Source organism: Grampus griseus (assembly GCF_964374135.1).
Source record: "Grampus griseus genome assembly, chromosome: 6".
Lineage (NCBI taxonomy): Eukaryota > Metazoa > Chordata > Mammalia > Artiodactyla > Delphinidae > Grampus > Grampus griseus.
In genome coordinates, this window is record NC_139000.1 from 15,017,126 (window position 1) to 15,042,739 (window position 25,614).

Sequence of the window (25,614 nt, forward strand, 5' to 3'; positions counted from 1 at the left end):
GAATCTGTCTCATTGGTGAGCAGTCCCTCTTCTCTCCCTTGCAGGTTTTCAGTGATGTGGTTCATATGGAGGTTGTCCCAGCACCCGTCCCCTCCTGCCAGACAGGAGGCTTCTGCTGGTGGCAGTCCCCAGTTCCCATTGTGCCCAATCTGCCTGCTCACGTTCTGCTCAAACCCAGGAGGCTTGGGTTTAGCTTCAGTTAATGCATAAGAAAGACTGGTCCAGAGCTTCCCACAGTAACTCCACATCCTGGCCTTCCAGCGGGATCTCTTGTTCTCCCTCCCTCCCTCCCTCCCTCCGTTCCTCCCTTCCCTAGGTAAATGGAGTCTTGAGTAGCCATCAGAGAGCTTCTGCCAACAACTGGCATGAACAAAATCCTTTTGCTAAACATCTCACAGACTTTCCCTTTGAAGGGGAATCTGTAGCCAGAGAAAGCTCTTTCTAAACTTTCTAAATCCACCCTCTTATTAGGTGATTCTCTTTATCGTCCTCTAGATGAATCCCTTTTTAATCTGCCCATCATCCATTTTTCTAGCACCTTCTTTCACCACGTCCACCAACCCCTCCACCCTACACCTACCTGATCCCCTCTAAAGTTTTCTTATTCCTTCATATACTCCATGTTCTCTCTCACCTCTGGGCTCTTCCCTCTGCCTGAAATACTCCTCTTGTTCGTGTGCTTCGGCCTAAATATTTCTGCAGGTATCATCGTACTTTTCACTTCCTCCAACAAGCTTTCAGGAAAACCCCTCGATTAGGTCAGATGCCACAGCTACGTAATACCATTATTTCCTGTACTTGCTCCGCCAAAGAGCTTATCATATCGTAGTGTAATTAATTATCATAATTATTTATTTCTTATACTGACTCTGTCTTCCTGATTGACTGTAAACACTGCAAGGCAGGAACTGTGTCCATTTTCTCCCGGACATGTGAACACCCATCTCTAGTGTGGTTCCTAGTGAATAGTGGGCACACATTGGTTAGTTGAATAAATCTTCACTCAGATTATTTCTGAAAGTGAGTGGGGCGAATCACCAACATTTCCTGCTCAGCTCCCTCTCAAATGCAGGTTTGTATGCACAGCTGCACACTGGACCTCTCACCTGTATTTCGGGTAGATATCTCAAATATATCAGGTCCAAACCTGTACTTCTGACTGCCCCTCCCCATCACTAGCCAGATCTATCCCATAGCTTTTCCCATATCAGTTCATGAAAGCTCCATAGTTCCAGCTGCCCAAGCCAAAAGCCGTTTGCTCTTCCTTGATTCCCTTTGTTCTCTAACACCTCTCATCTAATTTCTCAGGAAACCCTATGTTTACTAACTTGAAAATATAAACCCAGAGCCTGACCATTGCTTGTCCCCTTTCCTGTTCCTCCCCGGTTCAAGCTACTGTTCTCTCTCTTCTGGATGATGGCAGAAGCCTCCTGTATGATCCCCCTGCTTCTCCCCTTGCTCTACCATGTTCCTATTAGCACTGAGTGAAATGTAAGTTAGATGATGCCAATTATTTAGCTCTGACCTGCAATAGCTCCCCATTTATTTCAGGATAAAACCCAACATCATCACATCACAGTACTCACCAAGGTCTTCCATGGTCAGACCCTCTCTCCCTGACATTACCTGCTGTTACGCCCTGCCCCTCACTCATTCCTCTGCAGTCACAGCTCTCCTGGTGTCTCCTCTGCTTGGTAATCTACATAGTTCGCTCCCCACCTCCTGCAGGTCTTTTATCAGTGACCTTGACCTTGACCATCCTATTTGAAACCGCACCCCCTTCTGCCAGCACTTCCCCTCTCCCTTACCCTGTTCCACCTTACTTTTTTTTTTCCATAGTATTTATCATTTTTTATTTTACTTGCTTAAACCATTTACATTTTTTGGTCTGTCTCCTACTAGAAAAGAAGTTTCAAAGGGGAAAGATCTGTGAATGTTTTGTCCATTGATAGATCTCAAGTGCTTAGAACAGTGTCTGGGACTTAATAAATATTTGCTGAGTGAATGTATGCATGCATGAGCAAATGAAAAATTGGATGGATGAGTGGACAGTGTGGCAAAGTGTAGAGAGCAGAGTGTTCAAAGTCACGTACCTGTGGAGCTTCAGGTTCAGCATTTAAAAAATGGAGCAAATAAAAATCGCAACACATAGGGTGGCCTTGAGGATTAAACTCAGGTATTTGAAAGGTACTTTGCAAACTGGAAGGCACTGTATAAATGTTAGCTTAAAAGGGGGGAGGGGAGAAAGAATTTAAAAAATTGGAAAGAAACCATGAAGTAAGAGTGTCCAGCAGGGGATTATATGGGCAAACTCCCACGATCCCAGTGCAAGTACTGGACGGGATAAGACACTAGTAAATATGAAGTGGAAGAAACTCAGGCTAAAAATGCTTCATGCCCCTGAGGAAGGGGAGGGTGAATCATTCCGCAAGCATTTACAAGGAATCTAGAAAATGGCAAGTCACTGCATTCAGACAGAGTTGCGCTGGTATTGATCATCACACGGTATTTTATGGGGACAAACCCCAAATGCAAAAGACTTGTAATCCAGGGTCATGAGAGGTTTAGGTACCTGCATTGGGAAAGCAGGGGAGGGAAGGACAATGATTATAAGATAATACTCACCATTTATGAGCCCTCTATATGGCCAACCCTTTACATCTATTATCTCCAACAGGAAACTTGGGGAAGAAGGGCCCTTATCATCCCCACTGTGCAGGAAATTAGCCCAGAGAATTTACATGACGGGTGAAAAGCCACCCAGCTGATTAGAAGCAGAGCTGGAACTTGAACCCCATTCTGACTTGATTTCCAGGCCTGTCTTCTTTCTGCTGTATGTTACCGTCTCTCACATTCTGCTTTGAGATGGAGGTGTTAGGGAAGTTTCCATAAGTGAAGTAGGATTTTATTTTGATCTTAATGGATGGCATTTGGACAGGTGAATTCTTTGGGTTTAACAAATATTTATTGAGCACCTTGTAAGTGCTGGGCAGGGTTAATAGGCTCATGCAGTGAACCATCCGATGAATAAGACAATGTCTTTGTCCTCCTGGAGTTTATGTTGTAGTGGGGAAAAGGGCTGGACCTGGACAGTGTATAGAGGAAGATAACAAAGTGTAAACAAATGGATAAAATAATTGCAGATAGGGCTTCCCTGGTGGCGCAGTGGTTGAGGATCTGCCTGCTAATGCAGGGGACACGGGTTCGAGCCCTGGTCTGGGAGGATCCCACATGCCGCAGAGCAACTAGGCCTGTGAGCCACAGCTACTGGGCCTGCACGTCTGGAGCCTGTGCTCCACAACAAGAGAGGCCGCGATAGTGAGAGGCCCGCGCACCGCGATGAAGAGTGGCCCCCGCTTGCCACAACTAGAGAAAGCCCTCGCACAGAAACGAAGACCCAACACAGCAAAAATAAATACATAAATTAATAAACTCCTACCCCCAACATCTTCTTTAAAAAAAACCAAAATTGCAGATAGTGACACGCTTGTCCTAAGTAAATGAAAATCAGGTAATGGGATGGGGGCTGGTTTAGCTTTGGTGGTCAGAGATTGCCTCTCTGAGCTGGTGGCTAGGGCAGCACTGTGGACATCTGAGGGAAGTGTGCCCCGTGCAGGCTACAGAGGCACTGAGGGCCAAGCATCCAGGCCGATCTGAGGAAGGCCACGGAGGTCAGCGGTGCAGTTAATGGGAGAAGAACGGTAGAAGGTGAAGTTAGAGAGGTGAGCAGATCCTGTGAGCAGGTCATGTGAGCTATGGTAGAGAGATTCAATTTGACATTAATTAAATCACGGTGTTTACTCAACTTCCCTCCCATTGCTCCTCCTTATTCGCTTGGATCACCTTCTCAGTGCCTTTGCGGGATCCTTCTCTTTCCGGTCTCTAGGTATTAGAGCACTTTGAGGTCTCAGCCTTTGGACCCCTTTCCTGTGTCCATGTTCTGATGATCTCATCTGTTCTTATCTGTTCTCGAGGCTTTATAGAGTCTCTCCCGATGATTCACATTTATATTCCCAGCCTAGACCTCTCCCTGAACTCAGACTCATACACCCAACCGTTTAATAGCCTTCTTAAATGTGTCCCATCAAAGTCAGAATTCTTGGTTTCTGTTTTCAAATGTGCTCCTCTACCAATGTTTCCATTTTTGTCTAATGACATCACTATCAACCCCATTATTTCTACTCCAAACCCAGAGCCTCCATGGTTCTTTTCTTCACACCCCTATATCAGCAAATCCTATAGATTTTACTTACAAAATACATCTCCAGTTTTATTGTATCTTGACCACTGCTACCTTCATCCAGGCCACTGTCGGCTTCCACTGGACCACTGCAGTGGCCACCTGGTGGCACCCCTGCTTCCAGCTGTGTCATTTTCCATCTTCAGCTCTCATCCACAAAGCAGCCAGAGTGATCTTTCTGAAACTTAACTCGAATCCTATCACCCTTCTCAGACTTGTCCAGTGGCTTTTCATTACTCCTAGTGGAAAATCCATAACCCTCATCTTGGTCCACTAGGACTGACTCTATGTAGGCCCTGCCACCTGTCCCTCCCTCTCCAAACTGGCCGTCTTGTCATTTTTCAAATACTCTAAGTTCACTCTCAGCACTGGATATTCTGCCATTGCTTTTTGCTTTGCCTGAAACAAATCTAAGTCGTCTTTACCTCATTTGGGTCTCTGGTCCTATTTCTCTTCATTAGAGGAGTTTCCAGTGCCCCCATACAAAAGTGAGCCCCCTTTACCTGTGTCATTTTCTGTCCTCTTACCTTGCTTCATTTTTCTATGAGACTTACCGTGGTCTGGCATTTTATTGCATAAGCATTGCTTCATTTATTGATTGACTCTCCTACTAGAATGTGAGCTTAATAGTTTGCCTGTTCTTTTCACTGCTTTATCTCCTGCATTTAGAAATTACATCGAACATATAGGTGCTCAAAAAATACTGGTTGAGTGAATGAATAGATGGGAATTCATGGAATCACCTCAATTATTTCAGAACTTACCATATGCCAGGTCTTAAGATAAGTGCTAAGAATAGCCTGAACAAGCTAGCTTCTTCCCGTTCTCAGGCAGAAAGCATCATGGAGCAGGGACAGAAAGAAGTAAACAGGTAATTGTAGTACAGGGTAATATATACTTTGATTGAGAAGTGCAAAGTGCTCTCTGTTGGTGAGTAAGAAGGAACCAGGTAAAGTAGGGGAATCATTTTTCCAGCAGAAAATAGTACATGAAGGTAGGAAAGCCTGGATGTAAGAGTGGCTTTGTATACTTGATGGAGCTTAATAAAAAATAAAGCTGTGTAGGGTTTCCCTGGTGGCGCAGTGGTTCAGAGTCCACCTGCCTGCCGATGCAGGGAACACGGGTTCATGCCCCGGTCTGGGAGAATCCCACATGCCGTGGAGCGGCTGGGCCCGTGAGCCATGGCCACAGAGCCTGCGCGTCCGGAGCCTGTGCTCTGCAGCGGGAGAGGCCACAGCAGTGAGAGGCCCATGTACCGCAAAAATAAATAAATAAATAAAGCTGTGTACTGGCCAGGGCCAGGGGGAGATTAGGAATCAAGAAGAAGCTGGTGAATTAAGTAGGCATGGAAGGCATTCCACTCAGAATTAAGAGGTCTGGGCTATGTTTAGGTGGTGGCTTGTGTCTGGAATGTTCATAAAAATGTAAGGGATGGGGAGGGATAAATTAGGAATGTGGGATTAACAGATACACGCTACTATATATAAAATAGATAGACAAGGATCTACTGCATAGCACAGGGAACTATACTCAGTATCTTTTAATAACCTATAATGGAAAAGAATCTGAAAAAGAGTGTATATATATGTGTATATATATATATATGTATATATATATATGTATGTATAACTGAATCACTTTGTCGTGCACCTAAATTGTTGTAAATGAACTATATTTCAATAAAAAATGAAAAATATTTAAAAGAAAAGAAAAATGTAAGGAAATGATATTAGGAATGGGTCCACAGAGCAGTTCAGTTTGACTGGAGTAAGGATAGGGTAATAGAAGGAGCTGAGACTTTCAGGTTTAACTCTGGTCATGAGGACTCTTGAATAGGAATTCAGAGAGTTTCCTATTTATTTTGTAGACAGTGAGGGCTCATTGATGGCTTCCCAACAAGGTGGAGGTGGCATCATGAACCAGTCCACACTTTGAGAAGAGTTGTCGAGGTGGAAGCAGGGGAGTCAGGTGGGCGGTGTTTGCACCTCCATGTGTTTTGGCTAAGAACCTCATTTTATTTAATCCCATAAGAGTCCTTTCCTGCAGATCTCTGGACTTAGTAGATGTGCTACTGATTGGAAAAGGGAAAAATGAAACCACTAAGGTGTTGAAGATTAATTCCAAAATTCCTCACTTCTGAGGTTTAAATTGCCACCTCTGCCTACGCGTGGAACAGGGTGCAGTAAGAAATAGAAACAGGAAGTCACAGAAGACTTGGGTAATTTGGAAACAGAGTCCTAAGGTAACGTGCCAGACTCCAAGGGCTAAGCATCGGCAGTGAAACAACCTGATTGCCGAGGGTACTTCAAAAACATGAGTTTCTTAATGCTGGAAAGGAGAGAAAATATATTCACAAACTTGTACTGCCTTGACTTATTTAAGAATTATTTATTTGGGCACTTTAAGGTTCCAGTAGAATATAGAATATAGCCCCCGCCCCACGTAGGTTACTGTCGAGAGGAGGAGATGACAATAAATCATCACACATGTCCACGATTGCCACTTGAGTTCAGGGGTTTGGGGGACCAGAGCTGGCTGGGGAGATGGGGAACGTTTCCTGTAGAAGTGACCTTCAGCTGAGACCTAGTAGGTAGGGAAAGAGTTTACTAGGAGGGAATGATGGGAAGATTGTCCAGAGAAGGGGAAACATCAGAGCCCTTCAGTCCCGAGGTTCTCAATTTTGCTCTCTAGAGGGGTCCCCTGGGAGCTTGTTAGAAAGGCAGAGGCTGAGACTGCTAAGTTTGAGTGAGCTGTTGTTTCTGTATTTAACATGGCTTCCCACCAAATTCTGGTGCAGGTGGCTTATGGATCCTGTTTCACAAAGCACAGATAGAATCTGAGTCTGAGTTTTCAAATTGGGCTCTGAGCTTAGCCTGAAGGCGGGTGGTGGTGAGGGGAGAGATAGGATTCTGCAATCATCCCCATTCCTGGAGAAGCTCTACTTATATCAAATTTACCTATTTTGCAGAACATTTATTGGAAAATTATTATTTGTGTTTTCTCCAGAAAAATGCAAGTTCTTTGTATTGTTCACTTCTGGAGCCCTAGCACCTAAAATAGGGACAGAATCATGGTAAATCCTCTAAAACAAACAAAAACTTATTTGAAAGAATGAATTTGTGAATCAAATGTTTCATGTCTAAACAAAAGTCTAAAAGCCAGTCGTCCGACCCAACTGTCCATTTTACAGATGGGAAAAGTGAAATCCAAAGAGGAATCATGGCTTGTCTAAGGTAGCCCAGCTTATTATGGTAGAGTAGATGGTAGGTTTATGATGCCTTTGCTCGAAGGCCAGTCCTCATTCTTCTAGACCCAATGTTAGCCTTTAAGGAGGCCAAAATGTTGGCAGTCCCTCACTGAAAATGCAAGAGGTAAGTAAGAAGTACAAGCTAGTTTAAGAATAGTTCATATAAAGTCACAACAAGCAATTAGCTTGCTAGACAGAATATTGGGTTGCAAGTAATCATAAGTCACATCTGGTGTGCACATAGTGTGACAGAGTTAAACCTGGTTGGGTTTTTGAATCTGAGCTTCCTCTTCTGTAAAATGGGGATGATTATAACCACCTCCCAGGGTGCTTGTGCTTTAATGCAAAGCACCTGGTCCATATTCGGTGCCGAATATATATTTACGCTTAGGCATATGGATCTGAAAAATCAAGCCTGTCCAGTGTTAGAAGAGAGATATTGTTTGTGGCTGAGTCCATGGATTTAGGTGGATAAGCATCTGTAGGAGAGAGAGGGAGCTAGGCTCTTCTGGAAAGTAAAGTGAACTTGCAGAAGAGTGGTTGATTGGCAGTGACTTTCGTAGCCTATGGCCATTAAAATACCTTTATGCCCAAGAAAAATAACACATGCTAGTCATTTATGGGCACACAAAAAAGAGGAACTGAAGGATCATGTGATGGAGCGGAACCCTATTTAGGTGCTTTAGGAGAAAAAATAAAATGAAAATTCAGAGTCTGGGGGTAGCCATGGGATAGAGCACGGGGCTGACGTCTCTCAGTGTGTTTTGGAGTGTCATCCAACTAACTCAGAGGTTAAAAAAAAAAAAAAAATTAAATAGGTAATCTCTTCCATAACTGTAGTTCATCTTGGTGTCTGTGTGAGACCAGTATAGCTGTCAGGGATTGCAAGGAAACATTTTCAGTTCACCTGGGCACTCAGAAGACAGCTCATGTTCTTTCCTGAAACACGTAGGGTCTCCGAGTGGGTAAAGACAGCAATAGCAACACTCTGCAGTGACCGTGCGGGTTCTGAATCCCTTCTGTAAGCATCTCTGTCAATCAGTTACTCAGACTCTGCTTTGATATCTTTAGACAAGGGCTCCCTTCTTCCCTGTTCTATCCTGATTCATTCTAACAATAAGAAAAAGCTTGCTATATTGAGTGGGACTTTATCTTGCTGTCAGTTCTTCCTGGTCATTGCAGTTCTAGCCATTGGAGCCAGGTTTTCATGGCGCTACAACTCATCACATTCCACCAACTAGGAAAATTGGCGGTATCTTCCTTCTTCGTTCAGTGCTTGGGCAATCAAATACCTCTGAGAATGCCTTAGGCCCCCCCCCAGAAGGTATTTTTTCCATCATTGTGTATATTAAGTCAATTACCTTGTTTAATCATCAAATCATAAATTCCACTTGAAGCGTGTTTATTTTCTTAACTCAGGTGTGATCCGGGCATTTTTAAGAAAATCAGTCCTTCTAACTTGTATGTAAATAATGACTTTGTTATTTAGGCTTTAAAGGAGATTCAAGCAGGCTGTGTGGGAAACATCCTCATTTTCTAATTTTCTTTTGCCCAATGTTTTTAAAATATTTTTAGGGCAAAGGCATTTTTAAAAACACACAGAATTTAATGATCTGTCTATCTCTGTTGAGTAGCTCAGTCTATAAATCTTTGATCTGTCATTTTTTATTATTTCCTTAAAATACATTATTTGACTGGCCAGCTCAATGGGTTAAATCAGGATCAACCAACTTTTTCTGTATAGGACCAGATAGTACATATTTTATACTTCATGGGCCCTGTGGTCTCTGTTGCAACTATTAAACCCTGAGATTATAGTGCAGAAGCAGCCATAGATAATATGTAAACAAATGAGTGAGACTGTGTTCCAATAAAAATTTATTTCCACAACAGTCAGAGGGACAAAATTGGTCTGTGGGCCATAGTTTGTCGACCCCTAAGTTAAATCATTCTTAAGAACTTTGATACATTTAAGTAAAGGATGGCTTTAGACCCCAAATTCCTGGTATAAGACCAGAAATGCAGTGAATGTGTGTTGATTGGATTGAAGAAAAAGGTATTTCTTAATGAGTTTAAAGCAGGGACAGGAAAGCTTTCTCTATAGGGAAACAAAAGAAGGACCTAGCTGGGAATGCAGGTTTGGGGGAGGCTCTCAGATGACAGCATACTTGCTAATCCTAAAATATTTTAACGAGAAAAAAATTGGCAATTAAATGCAGTATTACTTTCTAGGGAAGAAGTTTGCTCGTTTTTCTCCTAGAAAGATGTGCTGTGGCAGAGGGAAATGAGCATGTGCAAGACTTGGATTTTAAAACCAGCTACTGATAGCTGTGTGTCCCTGGGAAAATGATCTCCCCTCTCAGAGTTTCCATATTTCCATCTAAAGATCGAAGGCAATACCAAGATGTTCTCTGTGGTCCCTTGGAGCTCTCAAATTTTGTGATCTGAAAAAGAAAATTCATCTAACTGCAATGTTTAATGGGATTTATGACAATTGGAAAATAATTGCTGCTCCAAACTTTTATTAATCTATATTTAGTTATGACTCATGCTTTCACAATAGATGTTTTGGAAATAAGCAGAGAGACAAATCGAGTAAACAGAATTTTAAATATTTTATTTATATGCAGTTTGTGTAATCCCTAGAGCCCATGGGCATATTAAGATCATTTAAAATATCCATTAAAAGTTATGTGTTATGAGACAAACTCCCCTTTTAGAATGCCTTGCCAAAGGATAAATAACTCACACTTATTGAGTAGCTACTACTGCCAGATTAATTGCATTCATTATGCTTAATCCTTCCAGTAACCCTGCAAGGTGAGTACTAGGATTCCTATTGTACTGATAAAGAAAGCTCAGAGAGGCTGAACAATCTGCAAAGGATCACTCAGCTAATGAGTGGCTTTATGCTGGGATTCAAAGCCAGGCCTTTCTGGCTGTAAACTCTGAGCTCCTCCCACACTGCCACAATGTCAGGAAAGGACCTGTTTTGTGCCGCTTTATCAGGTGCTCAGTGGATCATTTATTTGCTTTTTCTCCATATGCCATATTTCGTTCTTCTGCAGAGCGTCGCGGGTGCTCCCGACAAGGCAGTTTGGGACAGTTAACATCTGTCCTCCACTGGCCTGGTGACGCCAGAGTAGGCAGAGGATGAGGGGGCAGGAAGAAGCAAGGAAGAGCCCAGGCAGAGAATCATGGAAGCTGAGTTTCTGTCCCAGCTCTGACATGGATTTGTCATGTGGTCTTCACTGCCCTGGACCTCAGTTTCCCCCACTTGTGATGGGGATGGAAATGCCCCCCCACTTCCAGGTTATTGAGAGGATAATGTATATGATGACAGAGCTTTGTAAAGGACCAAGTGCAGTACAGACCCCACAGTGTTGAGATAATGGGATGGGACAGCGGATCAGGATAGAGGACACTGAACCTGAAATCAGGAACCCAGATTTTAGTCCCTCTTGCCGTCAAAGGTTCTGAGGCCTTGGGCAAGTCCATTTCTCTCTCTGAGTCTCAATTTCCTCATTTGTGAAATGACAGCAACGTCCTTGGATGGTTGTTCCAAAACCCCTTTCATCCTCATTCTGATGTTTTGGATTCTGTATGGCAGTGAGGTAGCTCAGGTGACTGAGGGTACCTAAGGAAACTCTGTCTGCTCCGAGTAAAATAAAGCAAGAACATTCTAAGCTGCTTTCCCCGTGATGAATTCCCATAACCCCCATGGAGGTCCCTGTCCTCAGTAACAGTGCTCCACGAAGAATCCCACTTGCTTTTCTGGAGATGGTCCATTTCTATCAAACCTGGGCCATTCAAGTGTACTTGCTGTGTTGCTGTTTTTCCCTTTCCAGTTTCCACTCAACGAGAAGCATGTAGCCCAATTCCAGGATGCTTACCCTGGATTAGTTGCCCCCATTTCTCTGAACTTTATTCCCATAGGAGCCTTTAGAACTGCTACTAGGGTTAGTAGAAAAATAAAAAGGCCATTACTTAAATGAACACACTTTGGAAAATAGACTTATATACAAATTGTAAGCAAAGATTATTTTCTCTATAGTTAAGTCAGTGTCTTTACTTGTAATTAAAACAACACTATTCATAATCACATTTTCAGAGACAGCTCTTTTTGGTTGTTTGTTCATTTATTTGTTTTCTGCTTTTCCTCTCCTTACCCTTCTAGAGCTAAATTACCCTGGAGAACCACTTGGATGCTGGGATTCCTCAGCTGCTTTCTCACTTATGTTCTGAGGCATGGAGACAGGCAGGGGATTTGTTGAGGACACCATACTTGTTAAGATGCATCATTTCCACTTCACATGTGCCCTTGCGTTCACCTTTCCCTGAGCTGGCTGGGGAACATGTGGGGAGAGGCTGGGAACAGCAGGCAAGAGAAATGCTCTCTCTCTCCTTCTCTCTCTCTCTTTCTCTCTCTCTCTCTCTCTCTCTCTCTCTCTCGGCTCAATGACTTCACCTCCTCAGTCCCCTCCTCTATGATTTCCCTTGTTCATCTCTGAGGATAATTTTCTGCTAACAGTAATGGAAGTGGTCCCAGATCCTCCTCAGCCCCCAGCCCCAGACATTCAGCGGCTTATTTTTATTTCACTTCCAAATAAATGCAACCAACGGAATAAGCCACCCAGGAATAAACAAATGCAAACATCCTGTAACCTTAATCAGTTATGCTTTCGGCAAACATTTATTGAGGATACAATGTCTATAAAATATTCTAAAATGTATCCTTGGATTAAGTCAGATCACTGTAGTGCTTCCTGTTTAAACAGTAATGTTTGTCTCTCATGGAGTTGCATTACCAAGTGGTGCTTCATCATATGCATTAGGCTACATTGAGCCAATCAAACATTGACAGTGAGGACATTCCCCACCGGCATCAACTACATCCATCTCTTTATGAGAAACCATAGTAGATGTTTGTATCTTATCACAGCATCCAGGAACTCTCTATCTCCAACAACTTTGAACAACAGCTGCTCTGTTTTCTTCTTGATTGTGTGGCTCTTTGGTCTGTGATTCCCTTTTTCCTTTGGCTGCAAGGAAGCTCAGAGACGTTTGTTGTCCACTTCTATCAAGTGTTCAGGACTTTATAGGGTTGCTTTTGCATGCTAATTTTAACTCCAAATTCATTTTGTTTTCCTCCCTTTATTTTTCCATTGTTCTATTTTTTGAAGTCTATACAATAGGTGTGTTTTTGAAAACCACCTCCAGTTGGTTCTGCTATGCAATCAGATTCAATTTTTTTAAAAAAGCTGCAAAACATGTTTCATAAAGAAGAGTAAAGCAACCCTTCACTTCCTTAGAGGTAATTAGTAACTTTGATTATCTAGGAAACAATGGAGGAAACTCACATTTATCCAGCACTTACTAAGGACCCAACACTACTGGAGATGTTCTCCTCATAACCCTGAGAAGTAGAAATTGTGATCCCCCATTTTACACATGATGAAACAAAAGCAAACATGTTAAGGAATAATAATATCGTTATAACTGTGCCCTATGCAAATAATATTAAATATCATCATAATAATATTAAATAATATATATTATTTATATATTAATATATAGATATAATAATATTAAATATAGATATAATTATAATACTAAATAATAATAATAAACAACAACTTACAATTGTCCATACCCTGTTGCAGTTTACAAAGGGGTTTTCTAACCATTATTTCATTTAACTCTCAGAACAATCTGGGAGATGCATGTTTTTAGTCTTCATCACATATATGAGGAGATAGAGTAGGAGGAAGTTTATAAACTGTCAGTCCATTTCTTAAGTGCAGTCAGTACTTTTATCATACTTCACGGGAATCAGGAATCAAATCCCTCCACAAAAGTTCTACCTACTGATAGCTTTAAAAAGAGCAGGATTGTTTCCTCTTGTCTTCTACCCACCATCCATCATCCACTATTCCCCACCTTCCCATTGGAGCCCCTCCTATGACCATGACAACAATGGTATTATAGATAATAAATTTAACACTACCTTTATTCAGGGTTTTTATGTTCTAGATACTGTGCTCCGTGATTTAATATAAACCTAAACCCACCCCTCTAAGGTAGATATGCTTCCCCTAGATTACATCTACATTTTTTTGGAGTATAAGCAAGCTCATCACGATTTCACAGCTAACTGATGGCAGGGTCAGGTTTTAACCCAAAATTTCTATCTGCCGGGGTCCTGGCTGAGCGATACAAAGCTGAAGATCATCTAATACTATCAACTTATTTCCCAGGAGAGTTAAACACACACCTTCACAAGGGCAGAGAGCCAGTTCTCCTGCCTGTCTCACAATCTTTTCTTCAGTGCAGCCTCATTCTCAATGTGTCATTGAGTGTGTGTGTGTGTGTGTGTGTGTGTGTGTGTGTGTGTGTGTGTGTGTGTCTCTAGGAAACAGAGGGTTAGCCAAGGGGACAAGGGAGTATTACTATAAAAGCAGTGCTCTGAAATGAGAGCATTGGGCTTGTGGTTTTCTCTGTACCCTCATCCTAAGTCCTGTGACCCTGGATCCAGTCTCCATCCATCCTCTGCCTCTGTCTTCACCCGCCCTCCCACCCTCCGCTCCCCTAGTGGGATGAGCCTTGCTGCAGCTACCCCATGCCTTCCATCCAGGATCCTTTTTGAATCTCAGTCTAATTGGTTTGCCCGCCCTGCTGGGATGCTTAATTGGGCATAAACATATCCTATGCCATTGTGAGTTCTGCCTTCTCCTCCAAGGGGAATTTGCTTGTCCTGTGGGCTCAGAAGGAAAGATATATTTTATGTTGTGCTCAATTCACTGAGAACTTACATAAAATTGTTCCTGGGTCAGCAGAGCAGTTAGACAACATGAAAAGCAGGATTTTTCTCTCTTTTATTTTCTTTTACTATTTTTTTAAGGTGGCATGTTGCAGTGGAAAGGGCACTGCACTTGGAGTCACAAGCCCTGGGCTCTGATTTCAGCCCTGCCAAGCATTTTGCTGTGCGATCTTGGGAAAATAAGTCAATGTCTTTGAAATTCAGTTTTGCCATCTATGAACTGAGTGGGTTGGATTAGATGACTTCTATGAAAGGAGTCATAGTGATGCTTTTAGAACAGGAGTCATACTCACCATGGGCCAAATCAGGCCTGAAACCTGCTTTTATAAACAAAGTTTTATTGGAACACAGCCACACTCATTCATTTATTGTCTGTGGCTACTCACACTACAAGGACAGAGTTGAGTAGCTGTAACAGGTACCTTATGGCTGCAAAGCCTAAAATATTATCTTTCCCTTTACAGAAAAAGATTGCCTACTCCTCTTTTAGAACATAAATCAGATGGTGTCATTACTCAAAACCTTCTTTTGACTTTCCATATTACTTAGAATTTAAAAATAAAAAGTCTTTACCAAATGTGGAATGGCCTTTTGAGATTGGTGCCAACTCCATCCCATGTTTTGATGTTATTTTTTTTCTTTTTGCCCTTCCTTTCATAACATCTCTTCTACTTATCTACTTATCTCATCCTGCATCCTCCCTCCTTGATCCTCCCCAAACCTGGCAAACATATTCTTACCTCAGGACATTTGCACCTGCTGTTCCTTCTTCCTAGATTACTCTTCCACCAGGTGGCTGCATGGTCTCTTCCTTATTTCCTTCAAGTCTCCTTAAATGTCATCAAATTAGGAGGGCATTTTCTGACCACCTATATAGAACTACGCCCTCACCCCACCCCAGGGTGAGGGCGTAGTTCTATACGCCTACCTCCTACCTCCTTCCTCTGCTTTATTTATCTTCATAGCACTTCTCTCCTTCTGACATGTTACACATTTGTCCTTTTATTGTCTGTCCACTCTCACGAGAATGTAAGCCCCTTGACAGCAGGACTCTTATCTAGTTTGTTTATTGCTGTATACTCAGATCTGGAAAAATATAAGCATTCAAATTTTGAAAGCATAAATGAACTGTTTTAGTTCTAATGTTGTTTAAATCTACTTCTGAATAGATCTAGGTACCGTGAAGACTTTTTACTGAAGTATATTTTGGTAAAGAGAATAAAATTGTAGAATCTTGTGGCTATTACAGTATTAACTCCAACATTCTCATGATCGTCACAGAGTCACATAGACTCATTTTTAGAACATTTTTAGTCTGGACTGTTGGCCATTAAGAACAGAGTTTACAGGGCTTCCCTGGTGGCGCAGTGGTTGAGAGTCTGCCTGCTAATGCAGGGGACACGGGTTCGAGCCCTGGTCTGGGAGGATCCCACGTGCCGCGGAGCAACTGGGCCCGTGAGCCACAGCTACTGAGCCTGCCCGTCTGGAGCCTGTGCTCCGCAGCGGGAGAGGCTGCGATAGTGAGGGTCCCGCGCACCGCGATGAAGAGTGGCCCCCGCTTGCCACAACTAGAGAAAGCCCTCTCACAGAAACGAAGACCCAACACAGCAAAAATAAATTAATTAATTAATAAACTCCTACCCCCAACATCTTAAAAAAAAAAAAAAAGAACAGAGTTTATAGATAGAAATCTAATAACACAGTTCAACACACAAGACCCTTCATCGTGTGGTCCCTGACAACCTCTCTGTCTTTACCTCTTATCATTTATATATCACATGCACTCAATACACATGAATACTGCACACACACACATCCCTCTCTCTCCAACTGTCTTGTTCTCTCTTATTTTTCTCCATGTTTGTACGTGGCGCTTATTCTTCCTGAAATATCCTTCCCCTATCTTTGTCTGGCCAAATGCTATGCTCTCGTCAAGATTCAACTTATATAGAAGAATTTTTTGACATCCCCGCTCCCACCCCAGCTGCTCCTCCAGACTAGGTCAGGGATCCTCCTGTCTGATTCCTCTGTGACTAAGATGACGGTTGCAAATAGCACATCATTCAGTAAGATGGAAATTCCTTAGGATCGGGAGCTGTCTGTGGTGCTGAACGGGCAGTGCCTGGCAGAGTCAGCACTTCATAATAACACCCCTCAGTTATTGAGCTTTTCCCAAGTGCCCAGCACTGTGCTCAGTGGGTCACATGCATCCCCTTACTTAGGCCTTGCATCCATCCTGTGAGGCAGGAACCAGGAACCCAGCACTGGCTTCCTCCTTAGTTTTTTCAAGGAAGCAACACAGATGGCAGGCCCTGGGTGTATAGCTAGTGAACATCAGAAAGAATGTGGAGGCTGTTTAAAAAAAACGAAAGAAAGAAAGAAAAAGGAATTAAGTCATAGGCTTATAATTTGATGGTGGGGGTGGTATTGTTTCTTTGTGTCAGTACTGGTTTTACTATGGTTTTTATAGTCTACTTTTCAGTATCTACATTAAAAGTGTGATTTAAGAGTCAGGATACAAGTTTTCTACCCCCAGTTCTACCACTAATGAGCTGTGTGACTTTTGTCATGTTACTTGACCTCTCTGAGTGTAATGCATGTCAGTTTTGAGGACTGTAGACATATTCACATGAAAAAAATAGTAACCCAAGGTTGTAAGCTATAAATAAATGTCATATATTTCTATATCTATATATCTATCTCTCTATATATATATCCCTGTATATAACATAACTATAATTTATAACATAATCGTATAGAACGATATGTCTATTATACTGAAATATGTGTATGTTTCTATGCATATATACATATATATATTTTTCATAACTACACGTACATAGCTTTATAAGTTTCAGGGATAAGCAGAAGAGAAGTATCTAATGATTCTCATTGCCTTTTATTGGTCATCTAATGCTGAGTAACAAATTACCCCACAAGTTAGTAGCTTAATATAACACTATGTATTATCTCAAAGTTTCTGTGGGTAGGGAATCTGGCTGTGGCTCAATGGGGTGCCCTTGCTCTTGCCAAGCTATTGTCATTTGAAGATTCCACTGGGAAGGGTCTGCTTCCCAGCTCATGCACATAGTTACTGTTAGAACTCAGTCCCTTGTGTGGTCTCAGTTCCTCAGAAGCTATTGGCCAGAGGCTTCCCTCAGCTCCTCCCGGTATAGATCTCTCAACAGTGCATCTCACAACATGGCAGCAAGAACAAGACAAAGACAAAGAGAGACAGAGAGAGAGACAGAGGGGAGGGGCAAAACGGAAGTTGCCATATTTGGGGGTTATGGGGTTTTTTGTTTTCCTTTTATTGAAGTATAGTTGATTTACAATGTTATGTTAATTTCTGCTGTACATCAAAGTGACTCAGTTATAGATATAGATATTCTTTTTCATATTCTTCTGCATTATGGTTTATCACAGGATATTGAATATATCAGTAGTTCCCTGTGCTATACAGTAGGACCTTGTTGTTTATCGATCCTATACATACTAGTTTGCATCTGCTCATCCCAAACTCCCAGTCCATCCCTCCCCAACACCCCCTTCTTGGCAACCACAAGTCTGTTCTCTATGTCTGTGAATCTGTTTCTGTTTCATAGACCTATTCTTTTGTGCCGTATTTTAGATTCCATATATAAGTGATATCATCTGGTATTTGTCTTTCTCTTTCTGACTTACTTTGCTTAATATGATCATCTCTAGGTCCATCCATGTTGCTGCAAATGGCATTATTTCATTCTTTTTTATGGCTGAGTGAGAAGTAAACTAATCACAAAACTATTTTGTAACCTATTCACAAAACTAACATGCTATCACCTCCAAATTCTGTCCATTAGAAGCAAATCACTGGGTCCTGTCCAGCCCATACTAAAGGGGAGGAGATTACACAGGGTGTGAACATCAGGGAGCAGTAATCTTGGGGAGTTGTGTCACCAGCTACCTCACCTATAAGATTCCCCTCAGCTGGCTCTCGCATTCCCCACTCTCATGTCTGGTCAACCCCCTTGCTCCATTTTGTCCCCTTTCACACCCTCTTCATACACTTTCCTTCCTGTTCAGCTCTTACCATAATGTGTTATGTATCCCTCTCTCACTCACTCTGCTCCTGCCCTTTCATCCATGTGGATTGTTGGGTTTTGTTTAAATGTTAAACAAAATTTTTGTTTATTTAAATCACATGTGAACTTCAAAACTATAGTTAAGATAAGACCTCACTGAAGCTTCCCCTAGAGACCTCAGAAGTCTGTGTTCCTTCTTCTGCATCCTGTAGTCTTTGGTTTACAATAAGCTGGACATGTCTTGCCTTTCCTGCCAGACTGTGAGCTTCTGAGACTGGGATGTGTCCACTCCCCTCCTGTACACATGATATTCTGCATTTAGTAGGTGCCCTGCAAGGTTCACTGAGTGCAGTTGATTGACTTACTACATATCTAAGATGTGCAGAGTACTGAGATTTTATTTAGAATTCAAACTATGTTATGAATTATGGACAGAGGTTTGTTAAGCAGCCACAGACTGTAAGCTCTGAGGCTTGGAAATGCATTCCAATTGGAAAGCTTCTTCCTCAGACACAGTTTTCTGTGCATCAGGGGTCAGACTCCACCACTGAATTACCGAGACATATTCCAGCCCGATTCCCACCCTGTTCTGCTTCTTCTTGCTCTGTGCCCCTTCCTTTATTCATCTCTCTCATCTGTGGCAGGAGTGAGAGACCTTTTCATTAAACTCTCATTCCCATCATTTATCTGGGCTGACCTTACAGTCCTCTTGGCTAGTCTGTTTTTCTCAAGGGACCTGGAGCTTGTAACTCAGGTTGGAGAACTGGTTGTTTCAGGGGGAGCTCCATCTTTGGTAGGAGCAGAGGTCATTATTAAAGCAAAAACAACCTGAACCAAGGCCCTTTAAATGTCTACTTGTATTTGGTTTGCATTCTCCTCATTCATTACACGTGAACCTTTAATGATTTATGTATCTGTGAATGTGTGAGGGAATAAAAGTTATAAAACTCTCACATTGGATTAGTGCCTGGCATTTCCAATGGTGTTTTCACACCCTATGTTTCATGTAATCCGGGCACCAGCAAAAGGAAATAGATAATATTAATTGGATTTTATAAATAAGGAATTGTAGATCCAGAGAAATGACATCCTCTGCCCAAGATCACACCACATAGTTTACAAGAGGCAGAGCAAGACCCTGAGCTTAGACTCCCAAGTTCAAGGTTCTTCTGTCTTGATTTTCTCTGTCATTAGTGAAGGGAAGAGTGGAAATTCCCTTACATGGTCAGAACAAAGCTTAATTTCTTCCAAACAGTATTTGCTCAGTGAATGCATGTGAAAATTTCGAATGAAACTGAACTCTGGACTAATTATTGGGTTGTGGAATTGTCTTAGAACAGGTTTCAAGTTGCATTGTGCCTTAACGTCTTGTCCATTGGTACACGGCCTTCCTTCCTTTTATTCTTTTGATTATTTATTTATCCAGCTAGCATACTTGTGACTCGCACCATGTAACATGTACCATGTACCTAAGAAGATCCCATCTCTCTGGTTTCATTCACAGTCTAGTGAGGGAGATGAATAAGCAACTAGATGACAATGATTTTTGTATCTCTGATGATCTGTAAGCATCGTGAGAACATGACTGCATCTGTCTGGTTCACTGCAGTATCCCAGTGATGAGAATAGTACCCAATACTTAGATCTAGACTGAGGGCTCCAGATCTAAGTATCAGTTCACAAATATTAAAAATAATTGTGGGCACTCTCTCACCTAAGGACAGACGCCTGGATGGGATGGTTGGGTGGGCTTTGGCTTGGGGGTAGAGGTGGTAAGTGGAAAGTCTCACTCATGTCTCCTGCCCAGGGAGTTTGCCCGTTGGAAGGTGAGGAACACAGCCATTGAGAGGAGAGACCTGGTCCGTCATCCAGTGCCCCTCATGCCGGAGTTTCAAAGGAGCATCCGCCTGCTTGGCAGGAGACCCACCACTCAGCAGTTCATCGATACCATCATCAAAAAGTACGGCACCCACCTCCTCATCTCCGCTACCTTGGGAGGTAGGTCAGCAGCCACTGGGCCCTAGCCTTGTCATGACTTTGAGTCTGAGATGGAGAGGACGGTGGGATGGCCTAGGATCAAAGCCATCTTGACATCTCTGCCGTCGTATGTCACTCAGAAGTATATGTTGCCAGATAAGCCACATTGTCTTGGTTGATTCCGTTCTCTGGGACAGTCTAACTTGAGAGTTTACTAACTTTTGTGGAAAAATGGCTTCACCTTGGAATTCGCTCAATTCGTTGGGAATGTTTAATCGTATTATTATATTAGTTCCTTTGGAATGCAGTGTAATCTGGGGAAATAACTTCAGATGATGTTTAGAGAAGTGCCTTTGTTTGTTGAAGTCTGCTTTAGGGGTTGATAACTTGAGGTTATCTTTTTACAAATGGGGTATTGTTTGTATCTTATATGGGTTTGGAGTAGAGTAGTAGGAAAGCAGCCTAATTGCTCCACCTTGCTCAGCTTTACCCATCCCTCCCCATCATGTCCAGTTCATCTTCACGGGAGTGAAGATAAGAGGGGAGGATAAAAGGAAGGGAAGAAATGCAAAGAAAACGGGAAATGGTAGAGGCTAGTGCACTTAGACGCTATGGTCTTGCCTGCGTGCATCATTTTATATAATGAGCTACAATCCTTTGGCCATCAGTTTTCTGCCACAATGACTAAGTCCACTGAATTTTGAGAAAGCCCGTTCGGCAGTGGAGCACCATGCCACCTGCTCAGAGAGCTGCAAAGTTATGCATTTAGATAAGGCCCCTGTCAGCTGAACAAGATTGGTGTACTGACAGAGGCAGGTGGGTAGACTGAGGCATGCTTATAACAAGTGATCTTTTTTAGAGGAGGGTGAGTGCTACAAGCTGGAGCAGTCAGTATAAAGTTCCTGGAGGAAGTGGCAGTTCAGCTCTGTAGGAGTTGGCTGGGTAGAGGAGGGTGGGGAAGCTTTCTAGGTATGCATTTCAAGGAAGACCAATGATGTGGAGAATTTGGGTGGAGAAATTGGTTGGGCAAATTCATTCATTCATTCGTATCCACTACTTAGCTACTCCTATTACACTTTCTTGAGTATTTGCTCATAACAGGTGTTGTACATAGTCTTTAGTCCTCAAAAATGGCAAGTTAAGTTATATTATCTCCATTTTATAGATAAGGAAGCTGAGACTTACAAGAGGTATAGCTAAGAAGTGACAAAAATAAGTGTTGAACTTAGGGTTTTCTGTGCACAAAGCCTGTGTTATTTTTTTGACCCAACATCTGTCATCTCTTTAACCAAGTCACTCACCTGCCAACCCACCCAATCCAACAACCAACCAGCCAGCATGTATTCTTTAACATTTGAGTGTTAACATTTGAGTGTTAACATTTGAGTAGTATAAATTCTACTCTATTGTAAAGTGAAAATGAAATCACTTCTACACTGAGTGTGGCATTAACCTGTACCCTTTTCTTTAAATTTCCCCCATCTCCCATTTCATTTGAAAAAAACAATTATTGAGATCAATGCAGTGCTTCCATTAGGAACTGTGTTCTGTCCAAGTCCCCGGAAGTCCCAAATAACAGACTTTTCTTTTGCAGTGAAATATATTTTTAATTTCTCTGAGGCGAGGTGTTGAATTATTCACAGAGCCTTGGTCCTCTCCTGTTTTCACAGCACAATATTTTAAAATATGCAAAGCTTTGGATTGAGTTCCGGTGTTGGACAGCAAGCCCTAAATGTTCCCTGAATCCTCAGCATGGGTGACGGTGGGGGATTTACTGTTGATGGACACAGTGTGGCAGCAACCCAGCAACTGTGTGAGGTCCTTCGTACATCATCACTTCATTCACTCATTTGTGGAAAAGTATTTCTTAAGAGCCTTCCCATGCAATGGGAGAGAATGGAGGCGGTACGTTGTAGGGCATGCAAGGGCAGGCTCTGGAGTTTGATCGCCTGTTTCTCACCAGTTTGGGGTCACCTTGGCAGGTTACTCAATACTTTCAGCCTTGGTTTCCTCTTCTATGAATAGAAATAATACTAGTACTTCATGCATATTGTGAAGATTAAATAAAATGATGCATTGAAAGTGTTTGGCACCTAACAAATCATTGCTATTGTTGTTCTAGCTATTATTATTATTATTGTTTTTATTATAACTATTGTTATTGTTATCATTTAGTGAGACTAAAAAATTGGGGGACTTGGGATTAAAACCCATTCCTACCACTCATTAGATGAATGGAAGACATTGAGAAATTCCCTTTCCTGTCTGGCTATCAGTTTTTCCATCTAAATATAAGGAGGTGCAGAGAATTGTATTCACTGTAATTTTCCCTAAGGAGAACACCGTATTCACTTAGAGGAAATCCTTTGATTAGCTGTTTGGGGTGTCAGGTGAGTTCCTGCGGGCACGCTCAAACAACAAAAGATGATTCTTAAACTGTCACATAGAGGACAAGTAAATGCGTTTAGGGAAAAGGAAGGAAGCGGAGTGAGAAGGAGGAAGTGGAGCTGGCAGGAGGGCTGACATCTAAGACATTTCCATGGGATCTTCACTCTTGGGGTGAAATCCGTTAAACTCAACATAATTGGTATGAGTGATTTTTTTATGGATGGTGGTAAAGGGAAAAAATTGGGGTCTGGAATGACCCACATAAATACAGGGATAGCAAGTTCCCTTAGTCCCTCTGAAGATCATATTTTGGATGAAAGGAAACACCTTGGAGGTGGGTGTCTGTGTGATATATACAGCTAAGCTTGCACACGTGCATGGGAGCGCATGTCTCCCTGCACAGATGGATGTGCACAGACGCCTGCCTGTGCTTGCGTGAAAGTTAATCTATATGCAGACATACATACATACATATGCAATGCACACACGCATACATCTTACACCCATGTATATGAGTACAGTGTACACATATATGTGTATGTGTAAGCTTGCACATGTATGTGAATGTATATATATTGCATGAATGTCTGTTGATGGGTGAACACTCACGTTTTTGTGCTTGTGTATGTTTGTGTGTATACTCGTTCCCCACCCTGTATTTTGGGAGAGCTCCCCTTGGCTAAGAGGAAGGCTAAGAATAAAGTCACAGGGTCTCAGAAGGAAAGGATGAGGGATGCCCCAGAGGCCTGAAATCCAGACATCCCCTTCCTTCTTCTGGGAACAGTGCCCCCAGGTGACTCAAAGGATAAGATGATTGACTTGCCCCCACATCCCCCATTTCCTACGTGTCCCACTCTGTTCCCCTCTGAAAGAAGTGCTACAGAGAATGAGACAAAGCCCCCAGAGACAGAAAGATTGAGGAAAGGGGTGAAGAGGCAATTTGCAGGAATGCCCAAATGGGAAAGCGACTCTAAACAGAATGTTCTCTTAATAAACAAGAAATTAAGTCTTAATAATGCAGCAAGAAGTCCATTAACCCCTCTTGATCTAAGGTTTGCTTCTGCCAGTTCTCAGTCCGGAGGGAACTGAGCTGTTTCACCTTCTCTTTCACAGGCCCCTTGGCGAGCCTGAGCTGACACTTGTAATATTTATATCCTCTGCTTCCTGGCTCTAACTTCTAGCGTATATTCACTTATTTAATCATTTACCTCTCCACCAACCTATCTATTCACCTATTCATTTAATCATCTATCTCCCCATCCATCCATCTATCCATCAAATGATAACTGAACATTTGCTCTTTGTTTGACCTGGGAAAAGCATTGGGAGCGTTAGAAAGAAGAATCAGAGTCCTTCCTGCCCCAGGCCACCACTCACCACACCTGGAACTCAATGTCTAATTGTATATAAAGTCGTTTTTAAGCCAAGTCTATTCAGGTTACTGCAGAGTCCAATTGTGTCCTCCTGCATAACTGGCGAAGACTTCATGGGAAGGTGCATATATGAGTTTTTTATTCTGAACTCAACTTGAGTCTAGGCATGTGGAACCCAGAGATTAATTTTGAAAATGATGAATCTTCTTACTGGAAGATTGCAGTCAATCAACAAACACCGTAGAGTTGGACCACTTCCACATTTATCTATTTACCCACACATACCCTGATCATTTGTTAAGCACATAATATATGCCCATATCGTGCTAGGCAAAGACAGTGAAATGACGAAAGACTCCTACATACTCATTGACTTCACAGTGCTTCTCCTCTAGTAAAAGAGAGAGGCTATTAAACAAGAAATCACCAGGAAATGTGACAGGTAACATATTGGAGAAATAAAAGAGATCGTGGGAGCCCATGGTTAGAGTTCTTACTTTAGTTTAGGTAAACAGTGGGGGATTCAGGGAAGGCTACCTAGAGGAGGTGTCTTAAGTGACACCTGAGGGATGAGTAGAAGTTAGCCAGGAGAAAAGCAGAGTCCCAATCATAAGAGAAAATAGGGCACATTTGTACAGGATAGAGCACAGCTAGAAAGCAGCACGGGATGCAGCTAGAGAGACCAGATCATCAGTGTCTTGGGTCCCACATTATCTACAGGGATGCAGGCACCCTGCATCGTTTCAACATGCAACTAATAAACTATTAATGATATTTTTATTTCTTTTTTCCATTACAGTTCTGTTTTTATTTTTTTAATAGAAATATAGTTGATTTACAATATTGTATTAGTTTTAGGTGTACAGCAAAGTGATTCAGTTATATATACTTTTTTCAGATTCTGAAAAATTCTGAAAAAACAGTAAATCCTTATTGCTTATCTATTTTATGTACAGTAATTTGTATCTGTTAATCCCATACTCCTAATTTATCCCTCCCCTGCCTTCCCTTTGGTAACCATCAGTTTGTTTTCTATCTGTGAGTCTGTTTTGTCTATAGATTCATTTGTATTATTTTTTAGAATCCACATATAAGTGATATCATATACTATTTGTCTTTCTCTGTCTGACTTACTTCACTTAGTATGATAATCTCTAGGTCCATCAATGTTGCTGCAAATGGCACTATTTCATTCCTTTTTATGGCTTGGTTTTATGTTTGGTTTAAGAAGATCTTATACCACATCTTCTTAAACCAAACATTTGTTGATGGGTGTTTGAGTTGTTTCCGTGTCTTGGCCGTTGTGAATAATGCTGCTGTGAATATTGGGGTGTATGGGTCTTTTCGAATTAGAGATTTCTCTGGATATATGCCCAGGTGTGGGATTGCTGGATCATATGGCAACTCTATTTTTAGTTTTTTAAGGACCCTCCATTCTGTTCTCCATAGTGGCTACATCAGTTTACATTCCCAGCAACAATGTAGGAGGGTTCCATTTTCTCCAA

General features: G+C 42.0%; 1 protein-coding gene across 1 annotated transcript in view; it reads left to right on the forward strand.

Moving 5' to 3' along the window:
- The window catches only part of BRINP1 (BMP/retinoic acid inducible neural specific 1), a gene marked incomplete at both ends in the record, with an annotated part of 123,921 nt that overhangs the window by 38,861 nt on the left and 59,446 nt on the right, over positions 1–25,614 (forward strand). Inside the window, one exon of the mRNA XM_082656999.1 lies at positions 20,179–20,369. Within this exon, the coding sequence (XP_082513125.1) occupies positions 20,179–20,369 (191 nt within the window). The remainder of the gene's footprint in view (positions 1–20,178; positions 20,370–25,614) is intronic.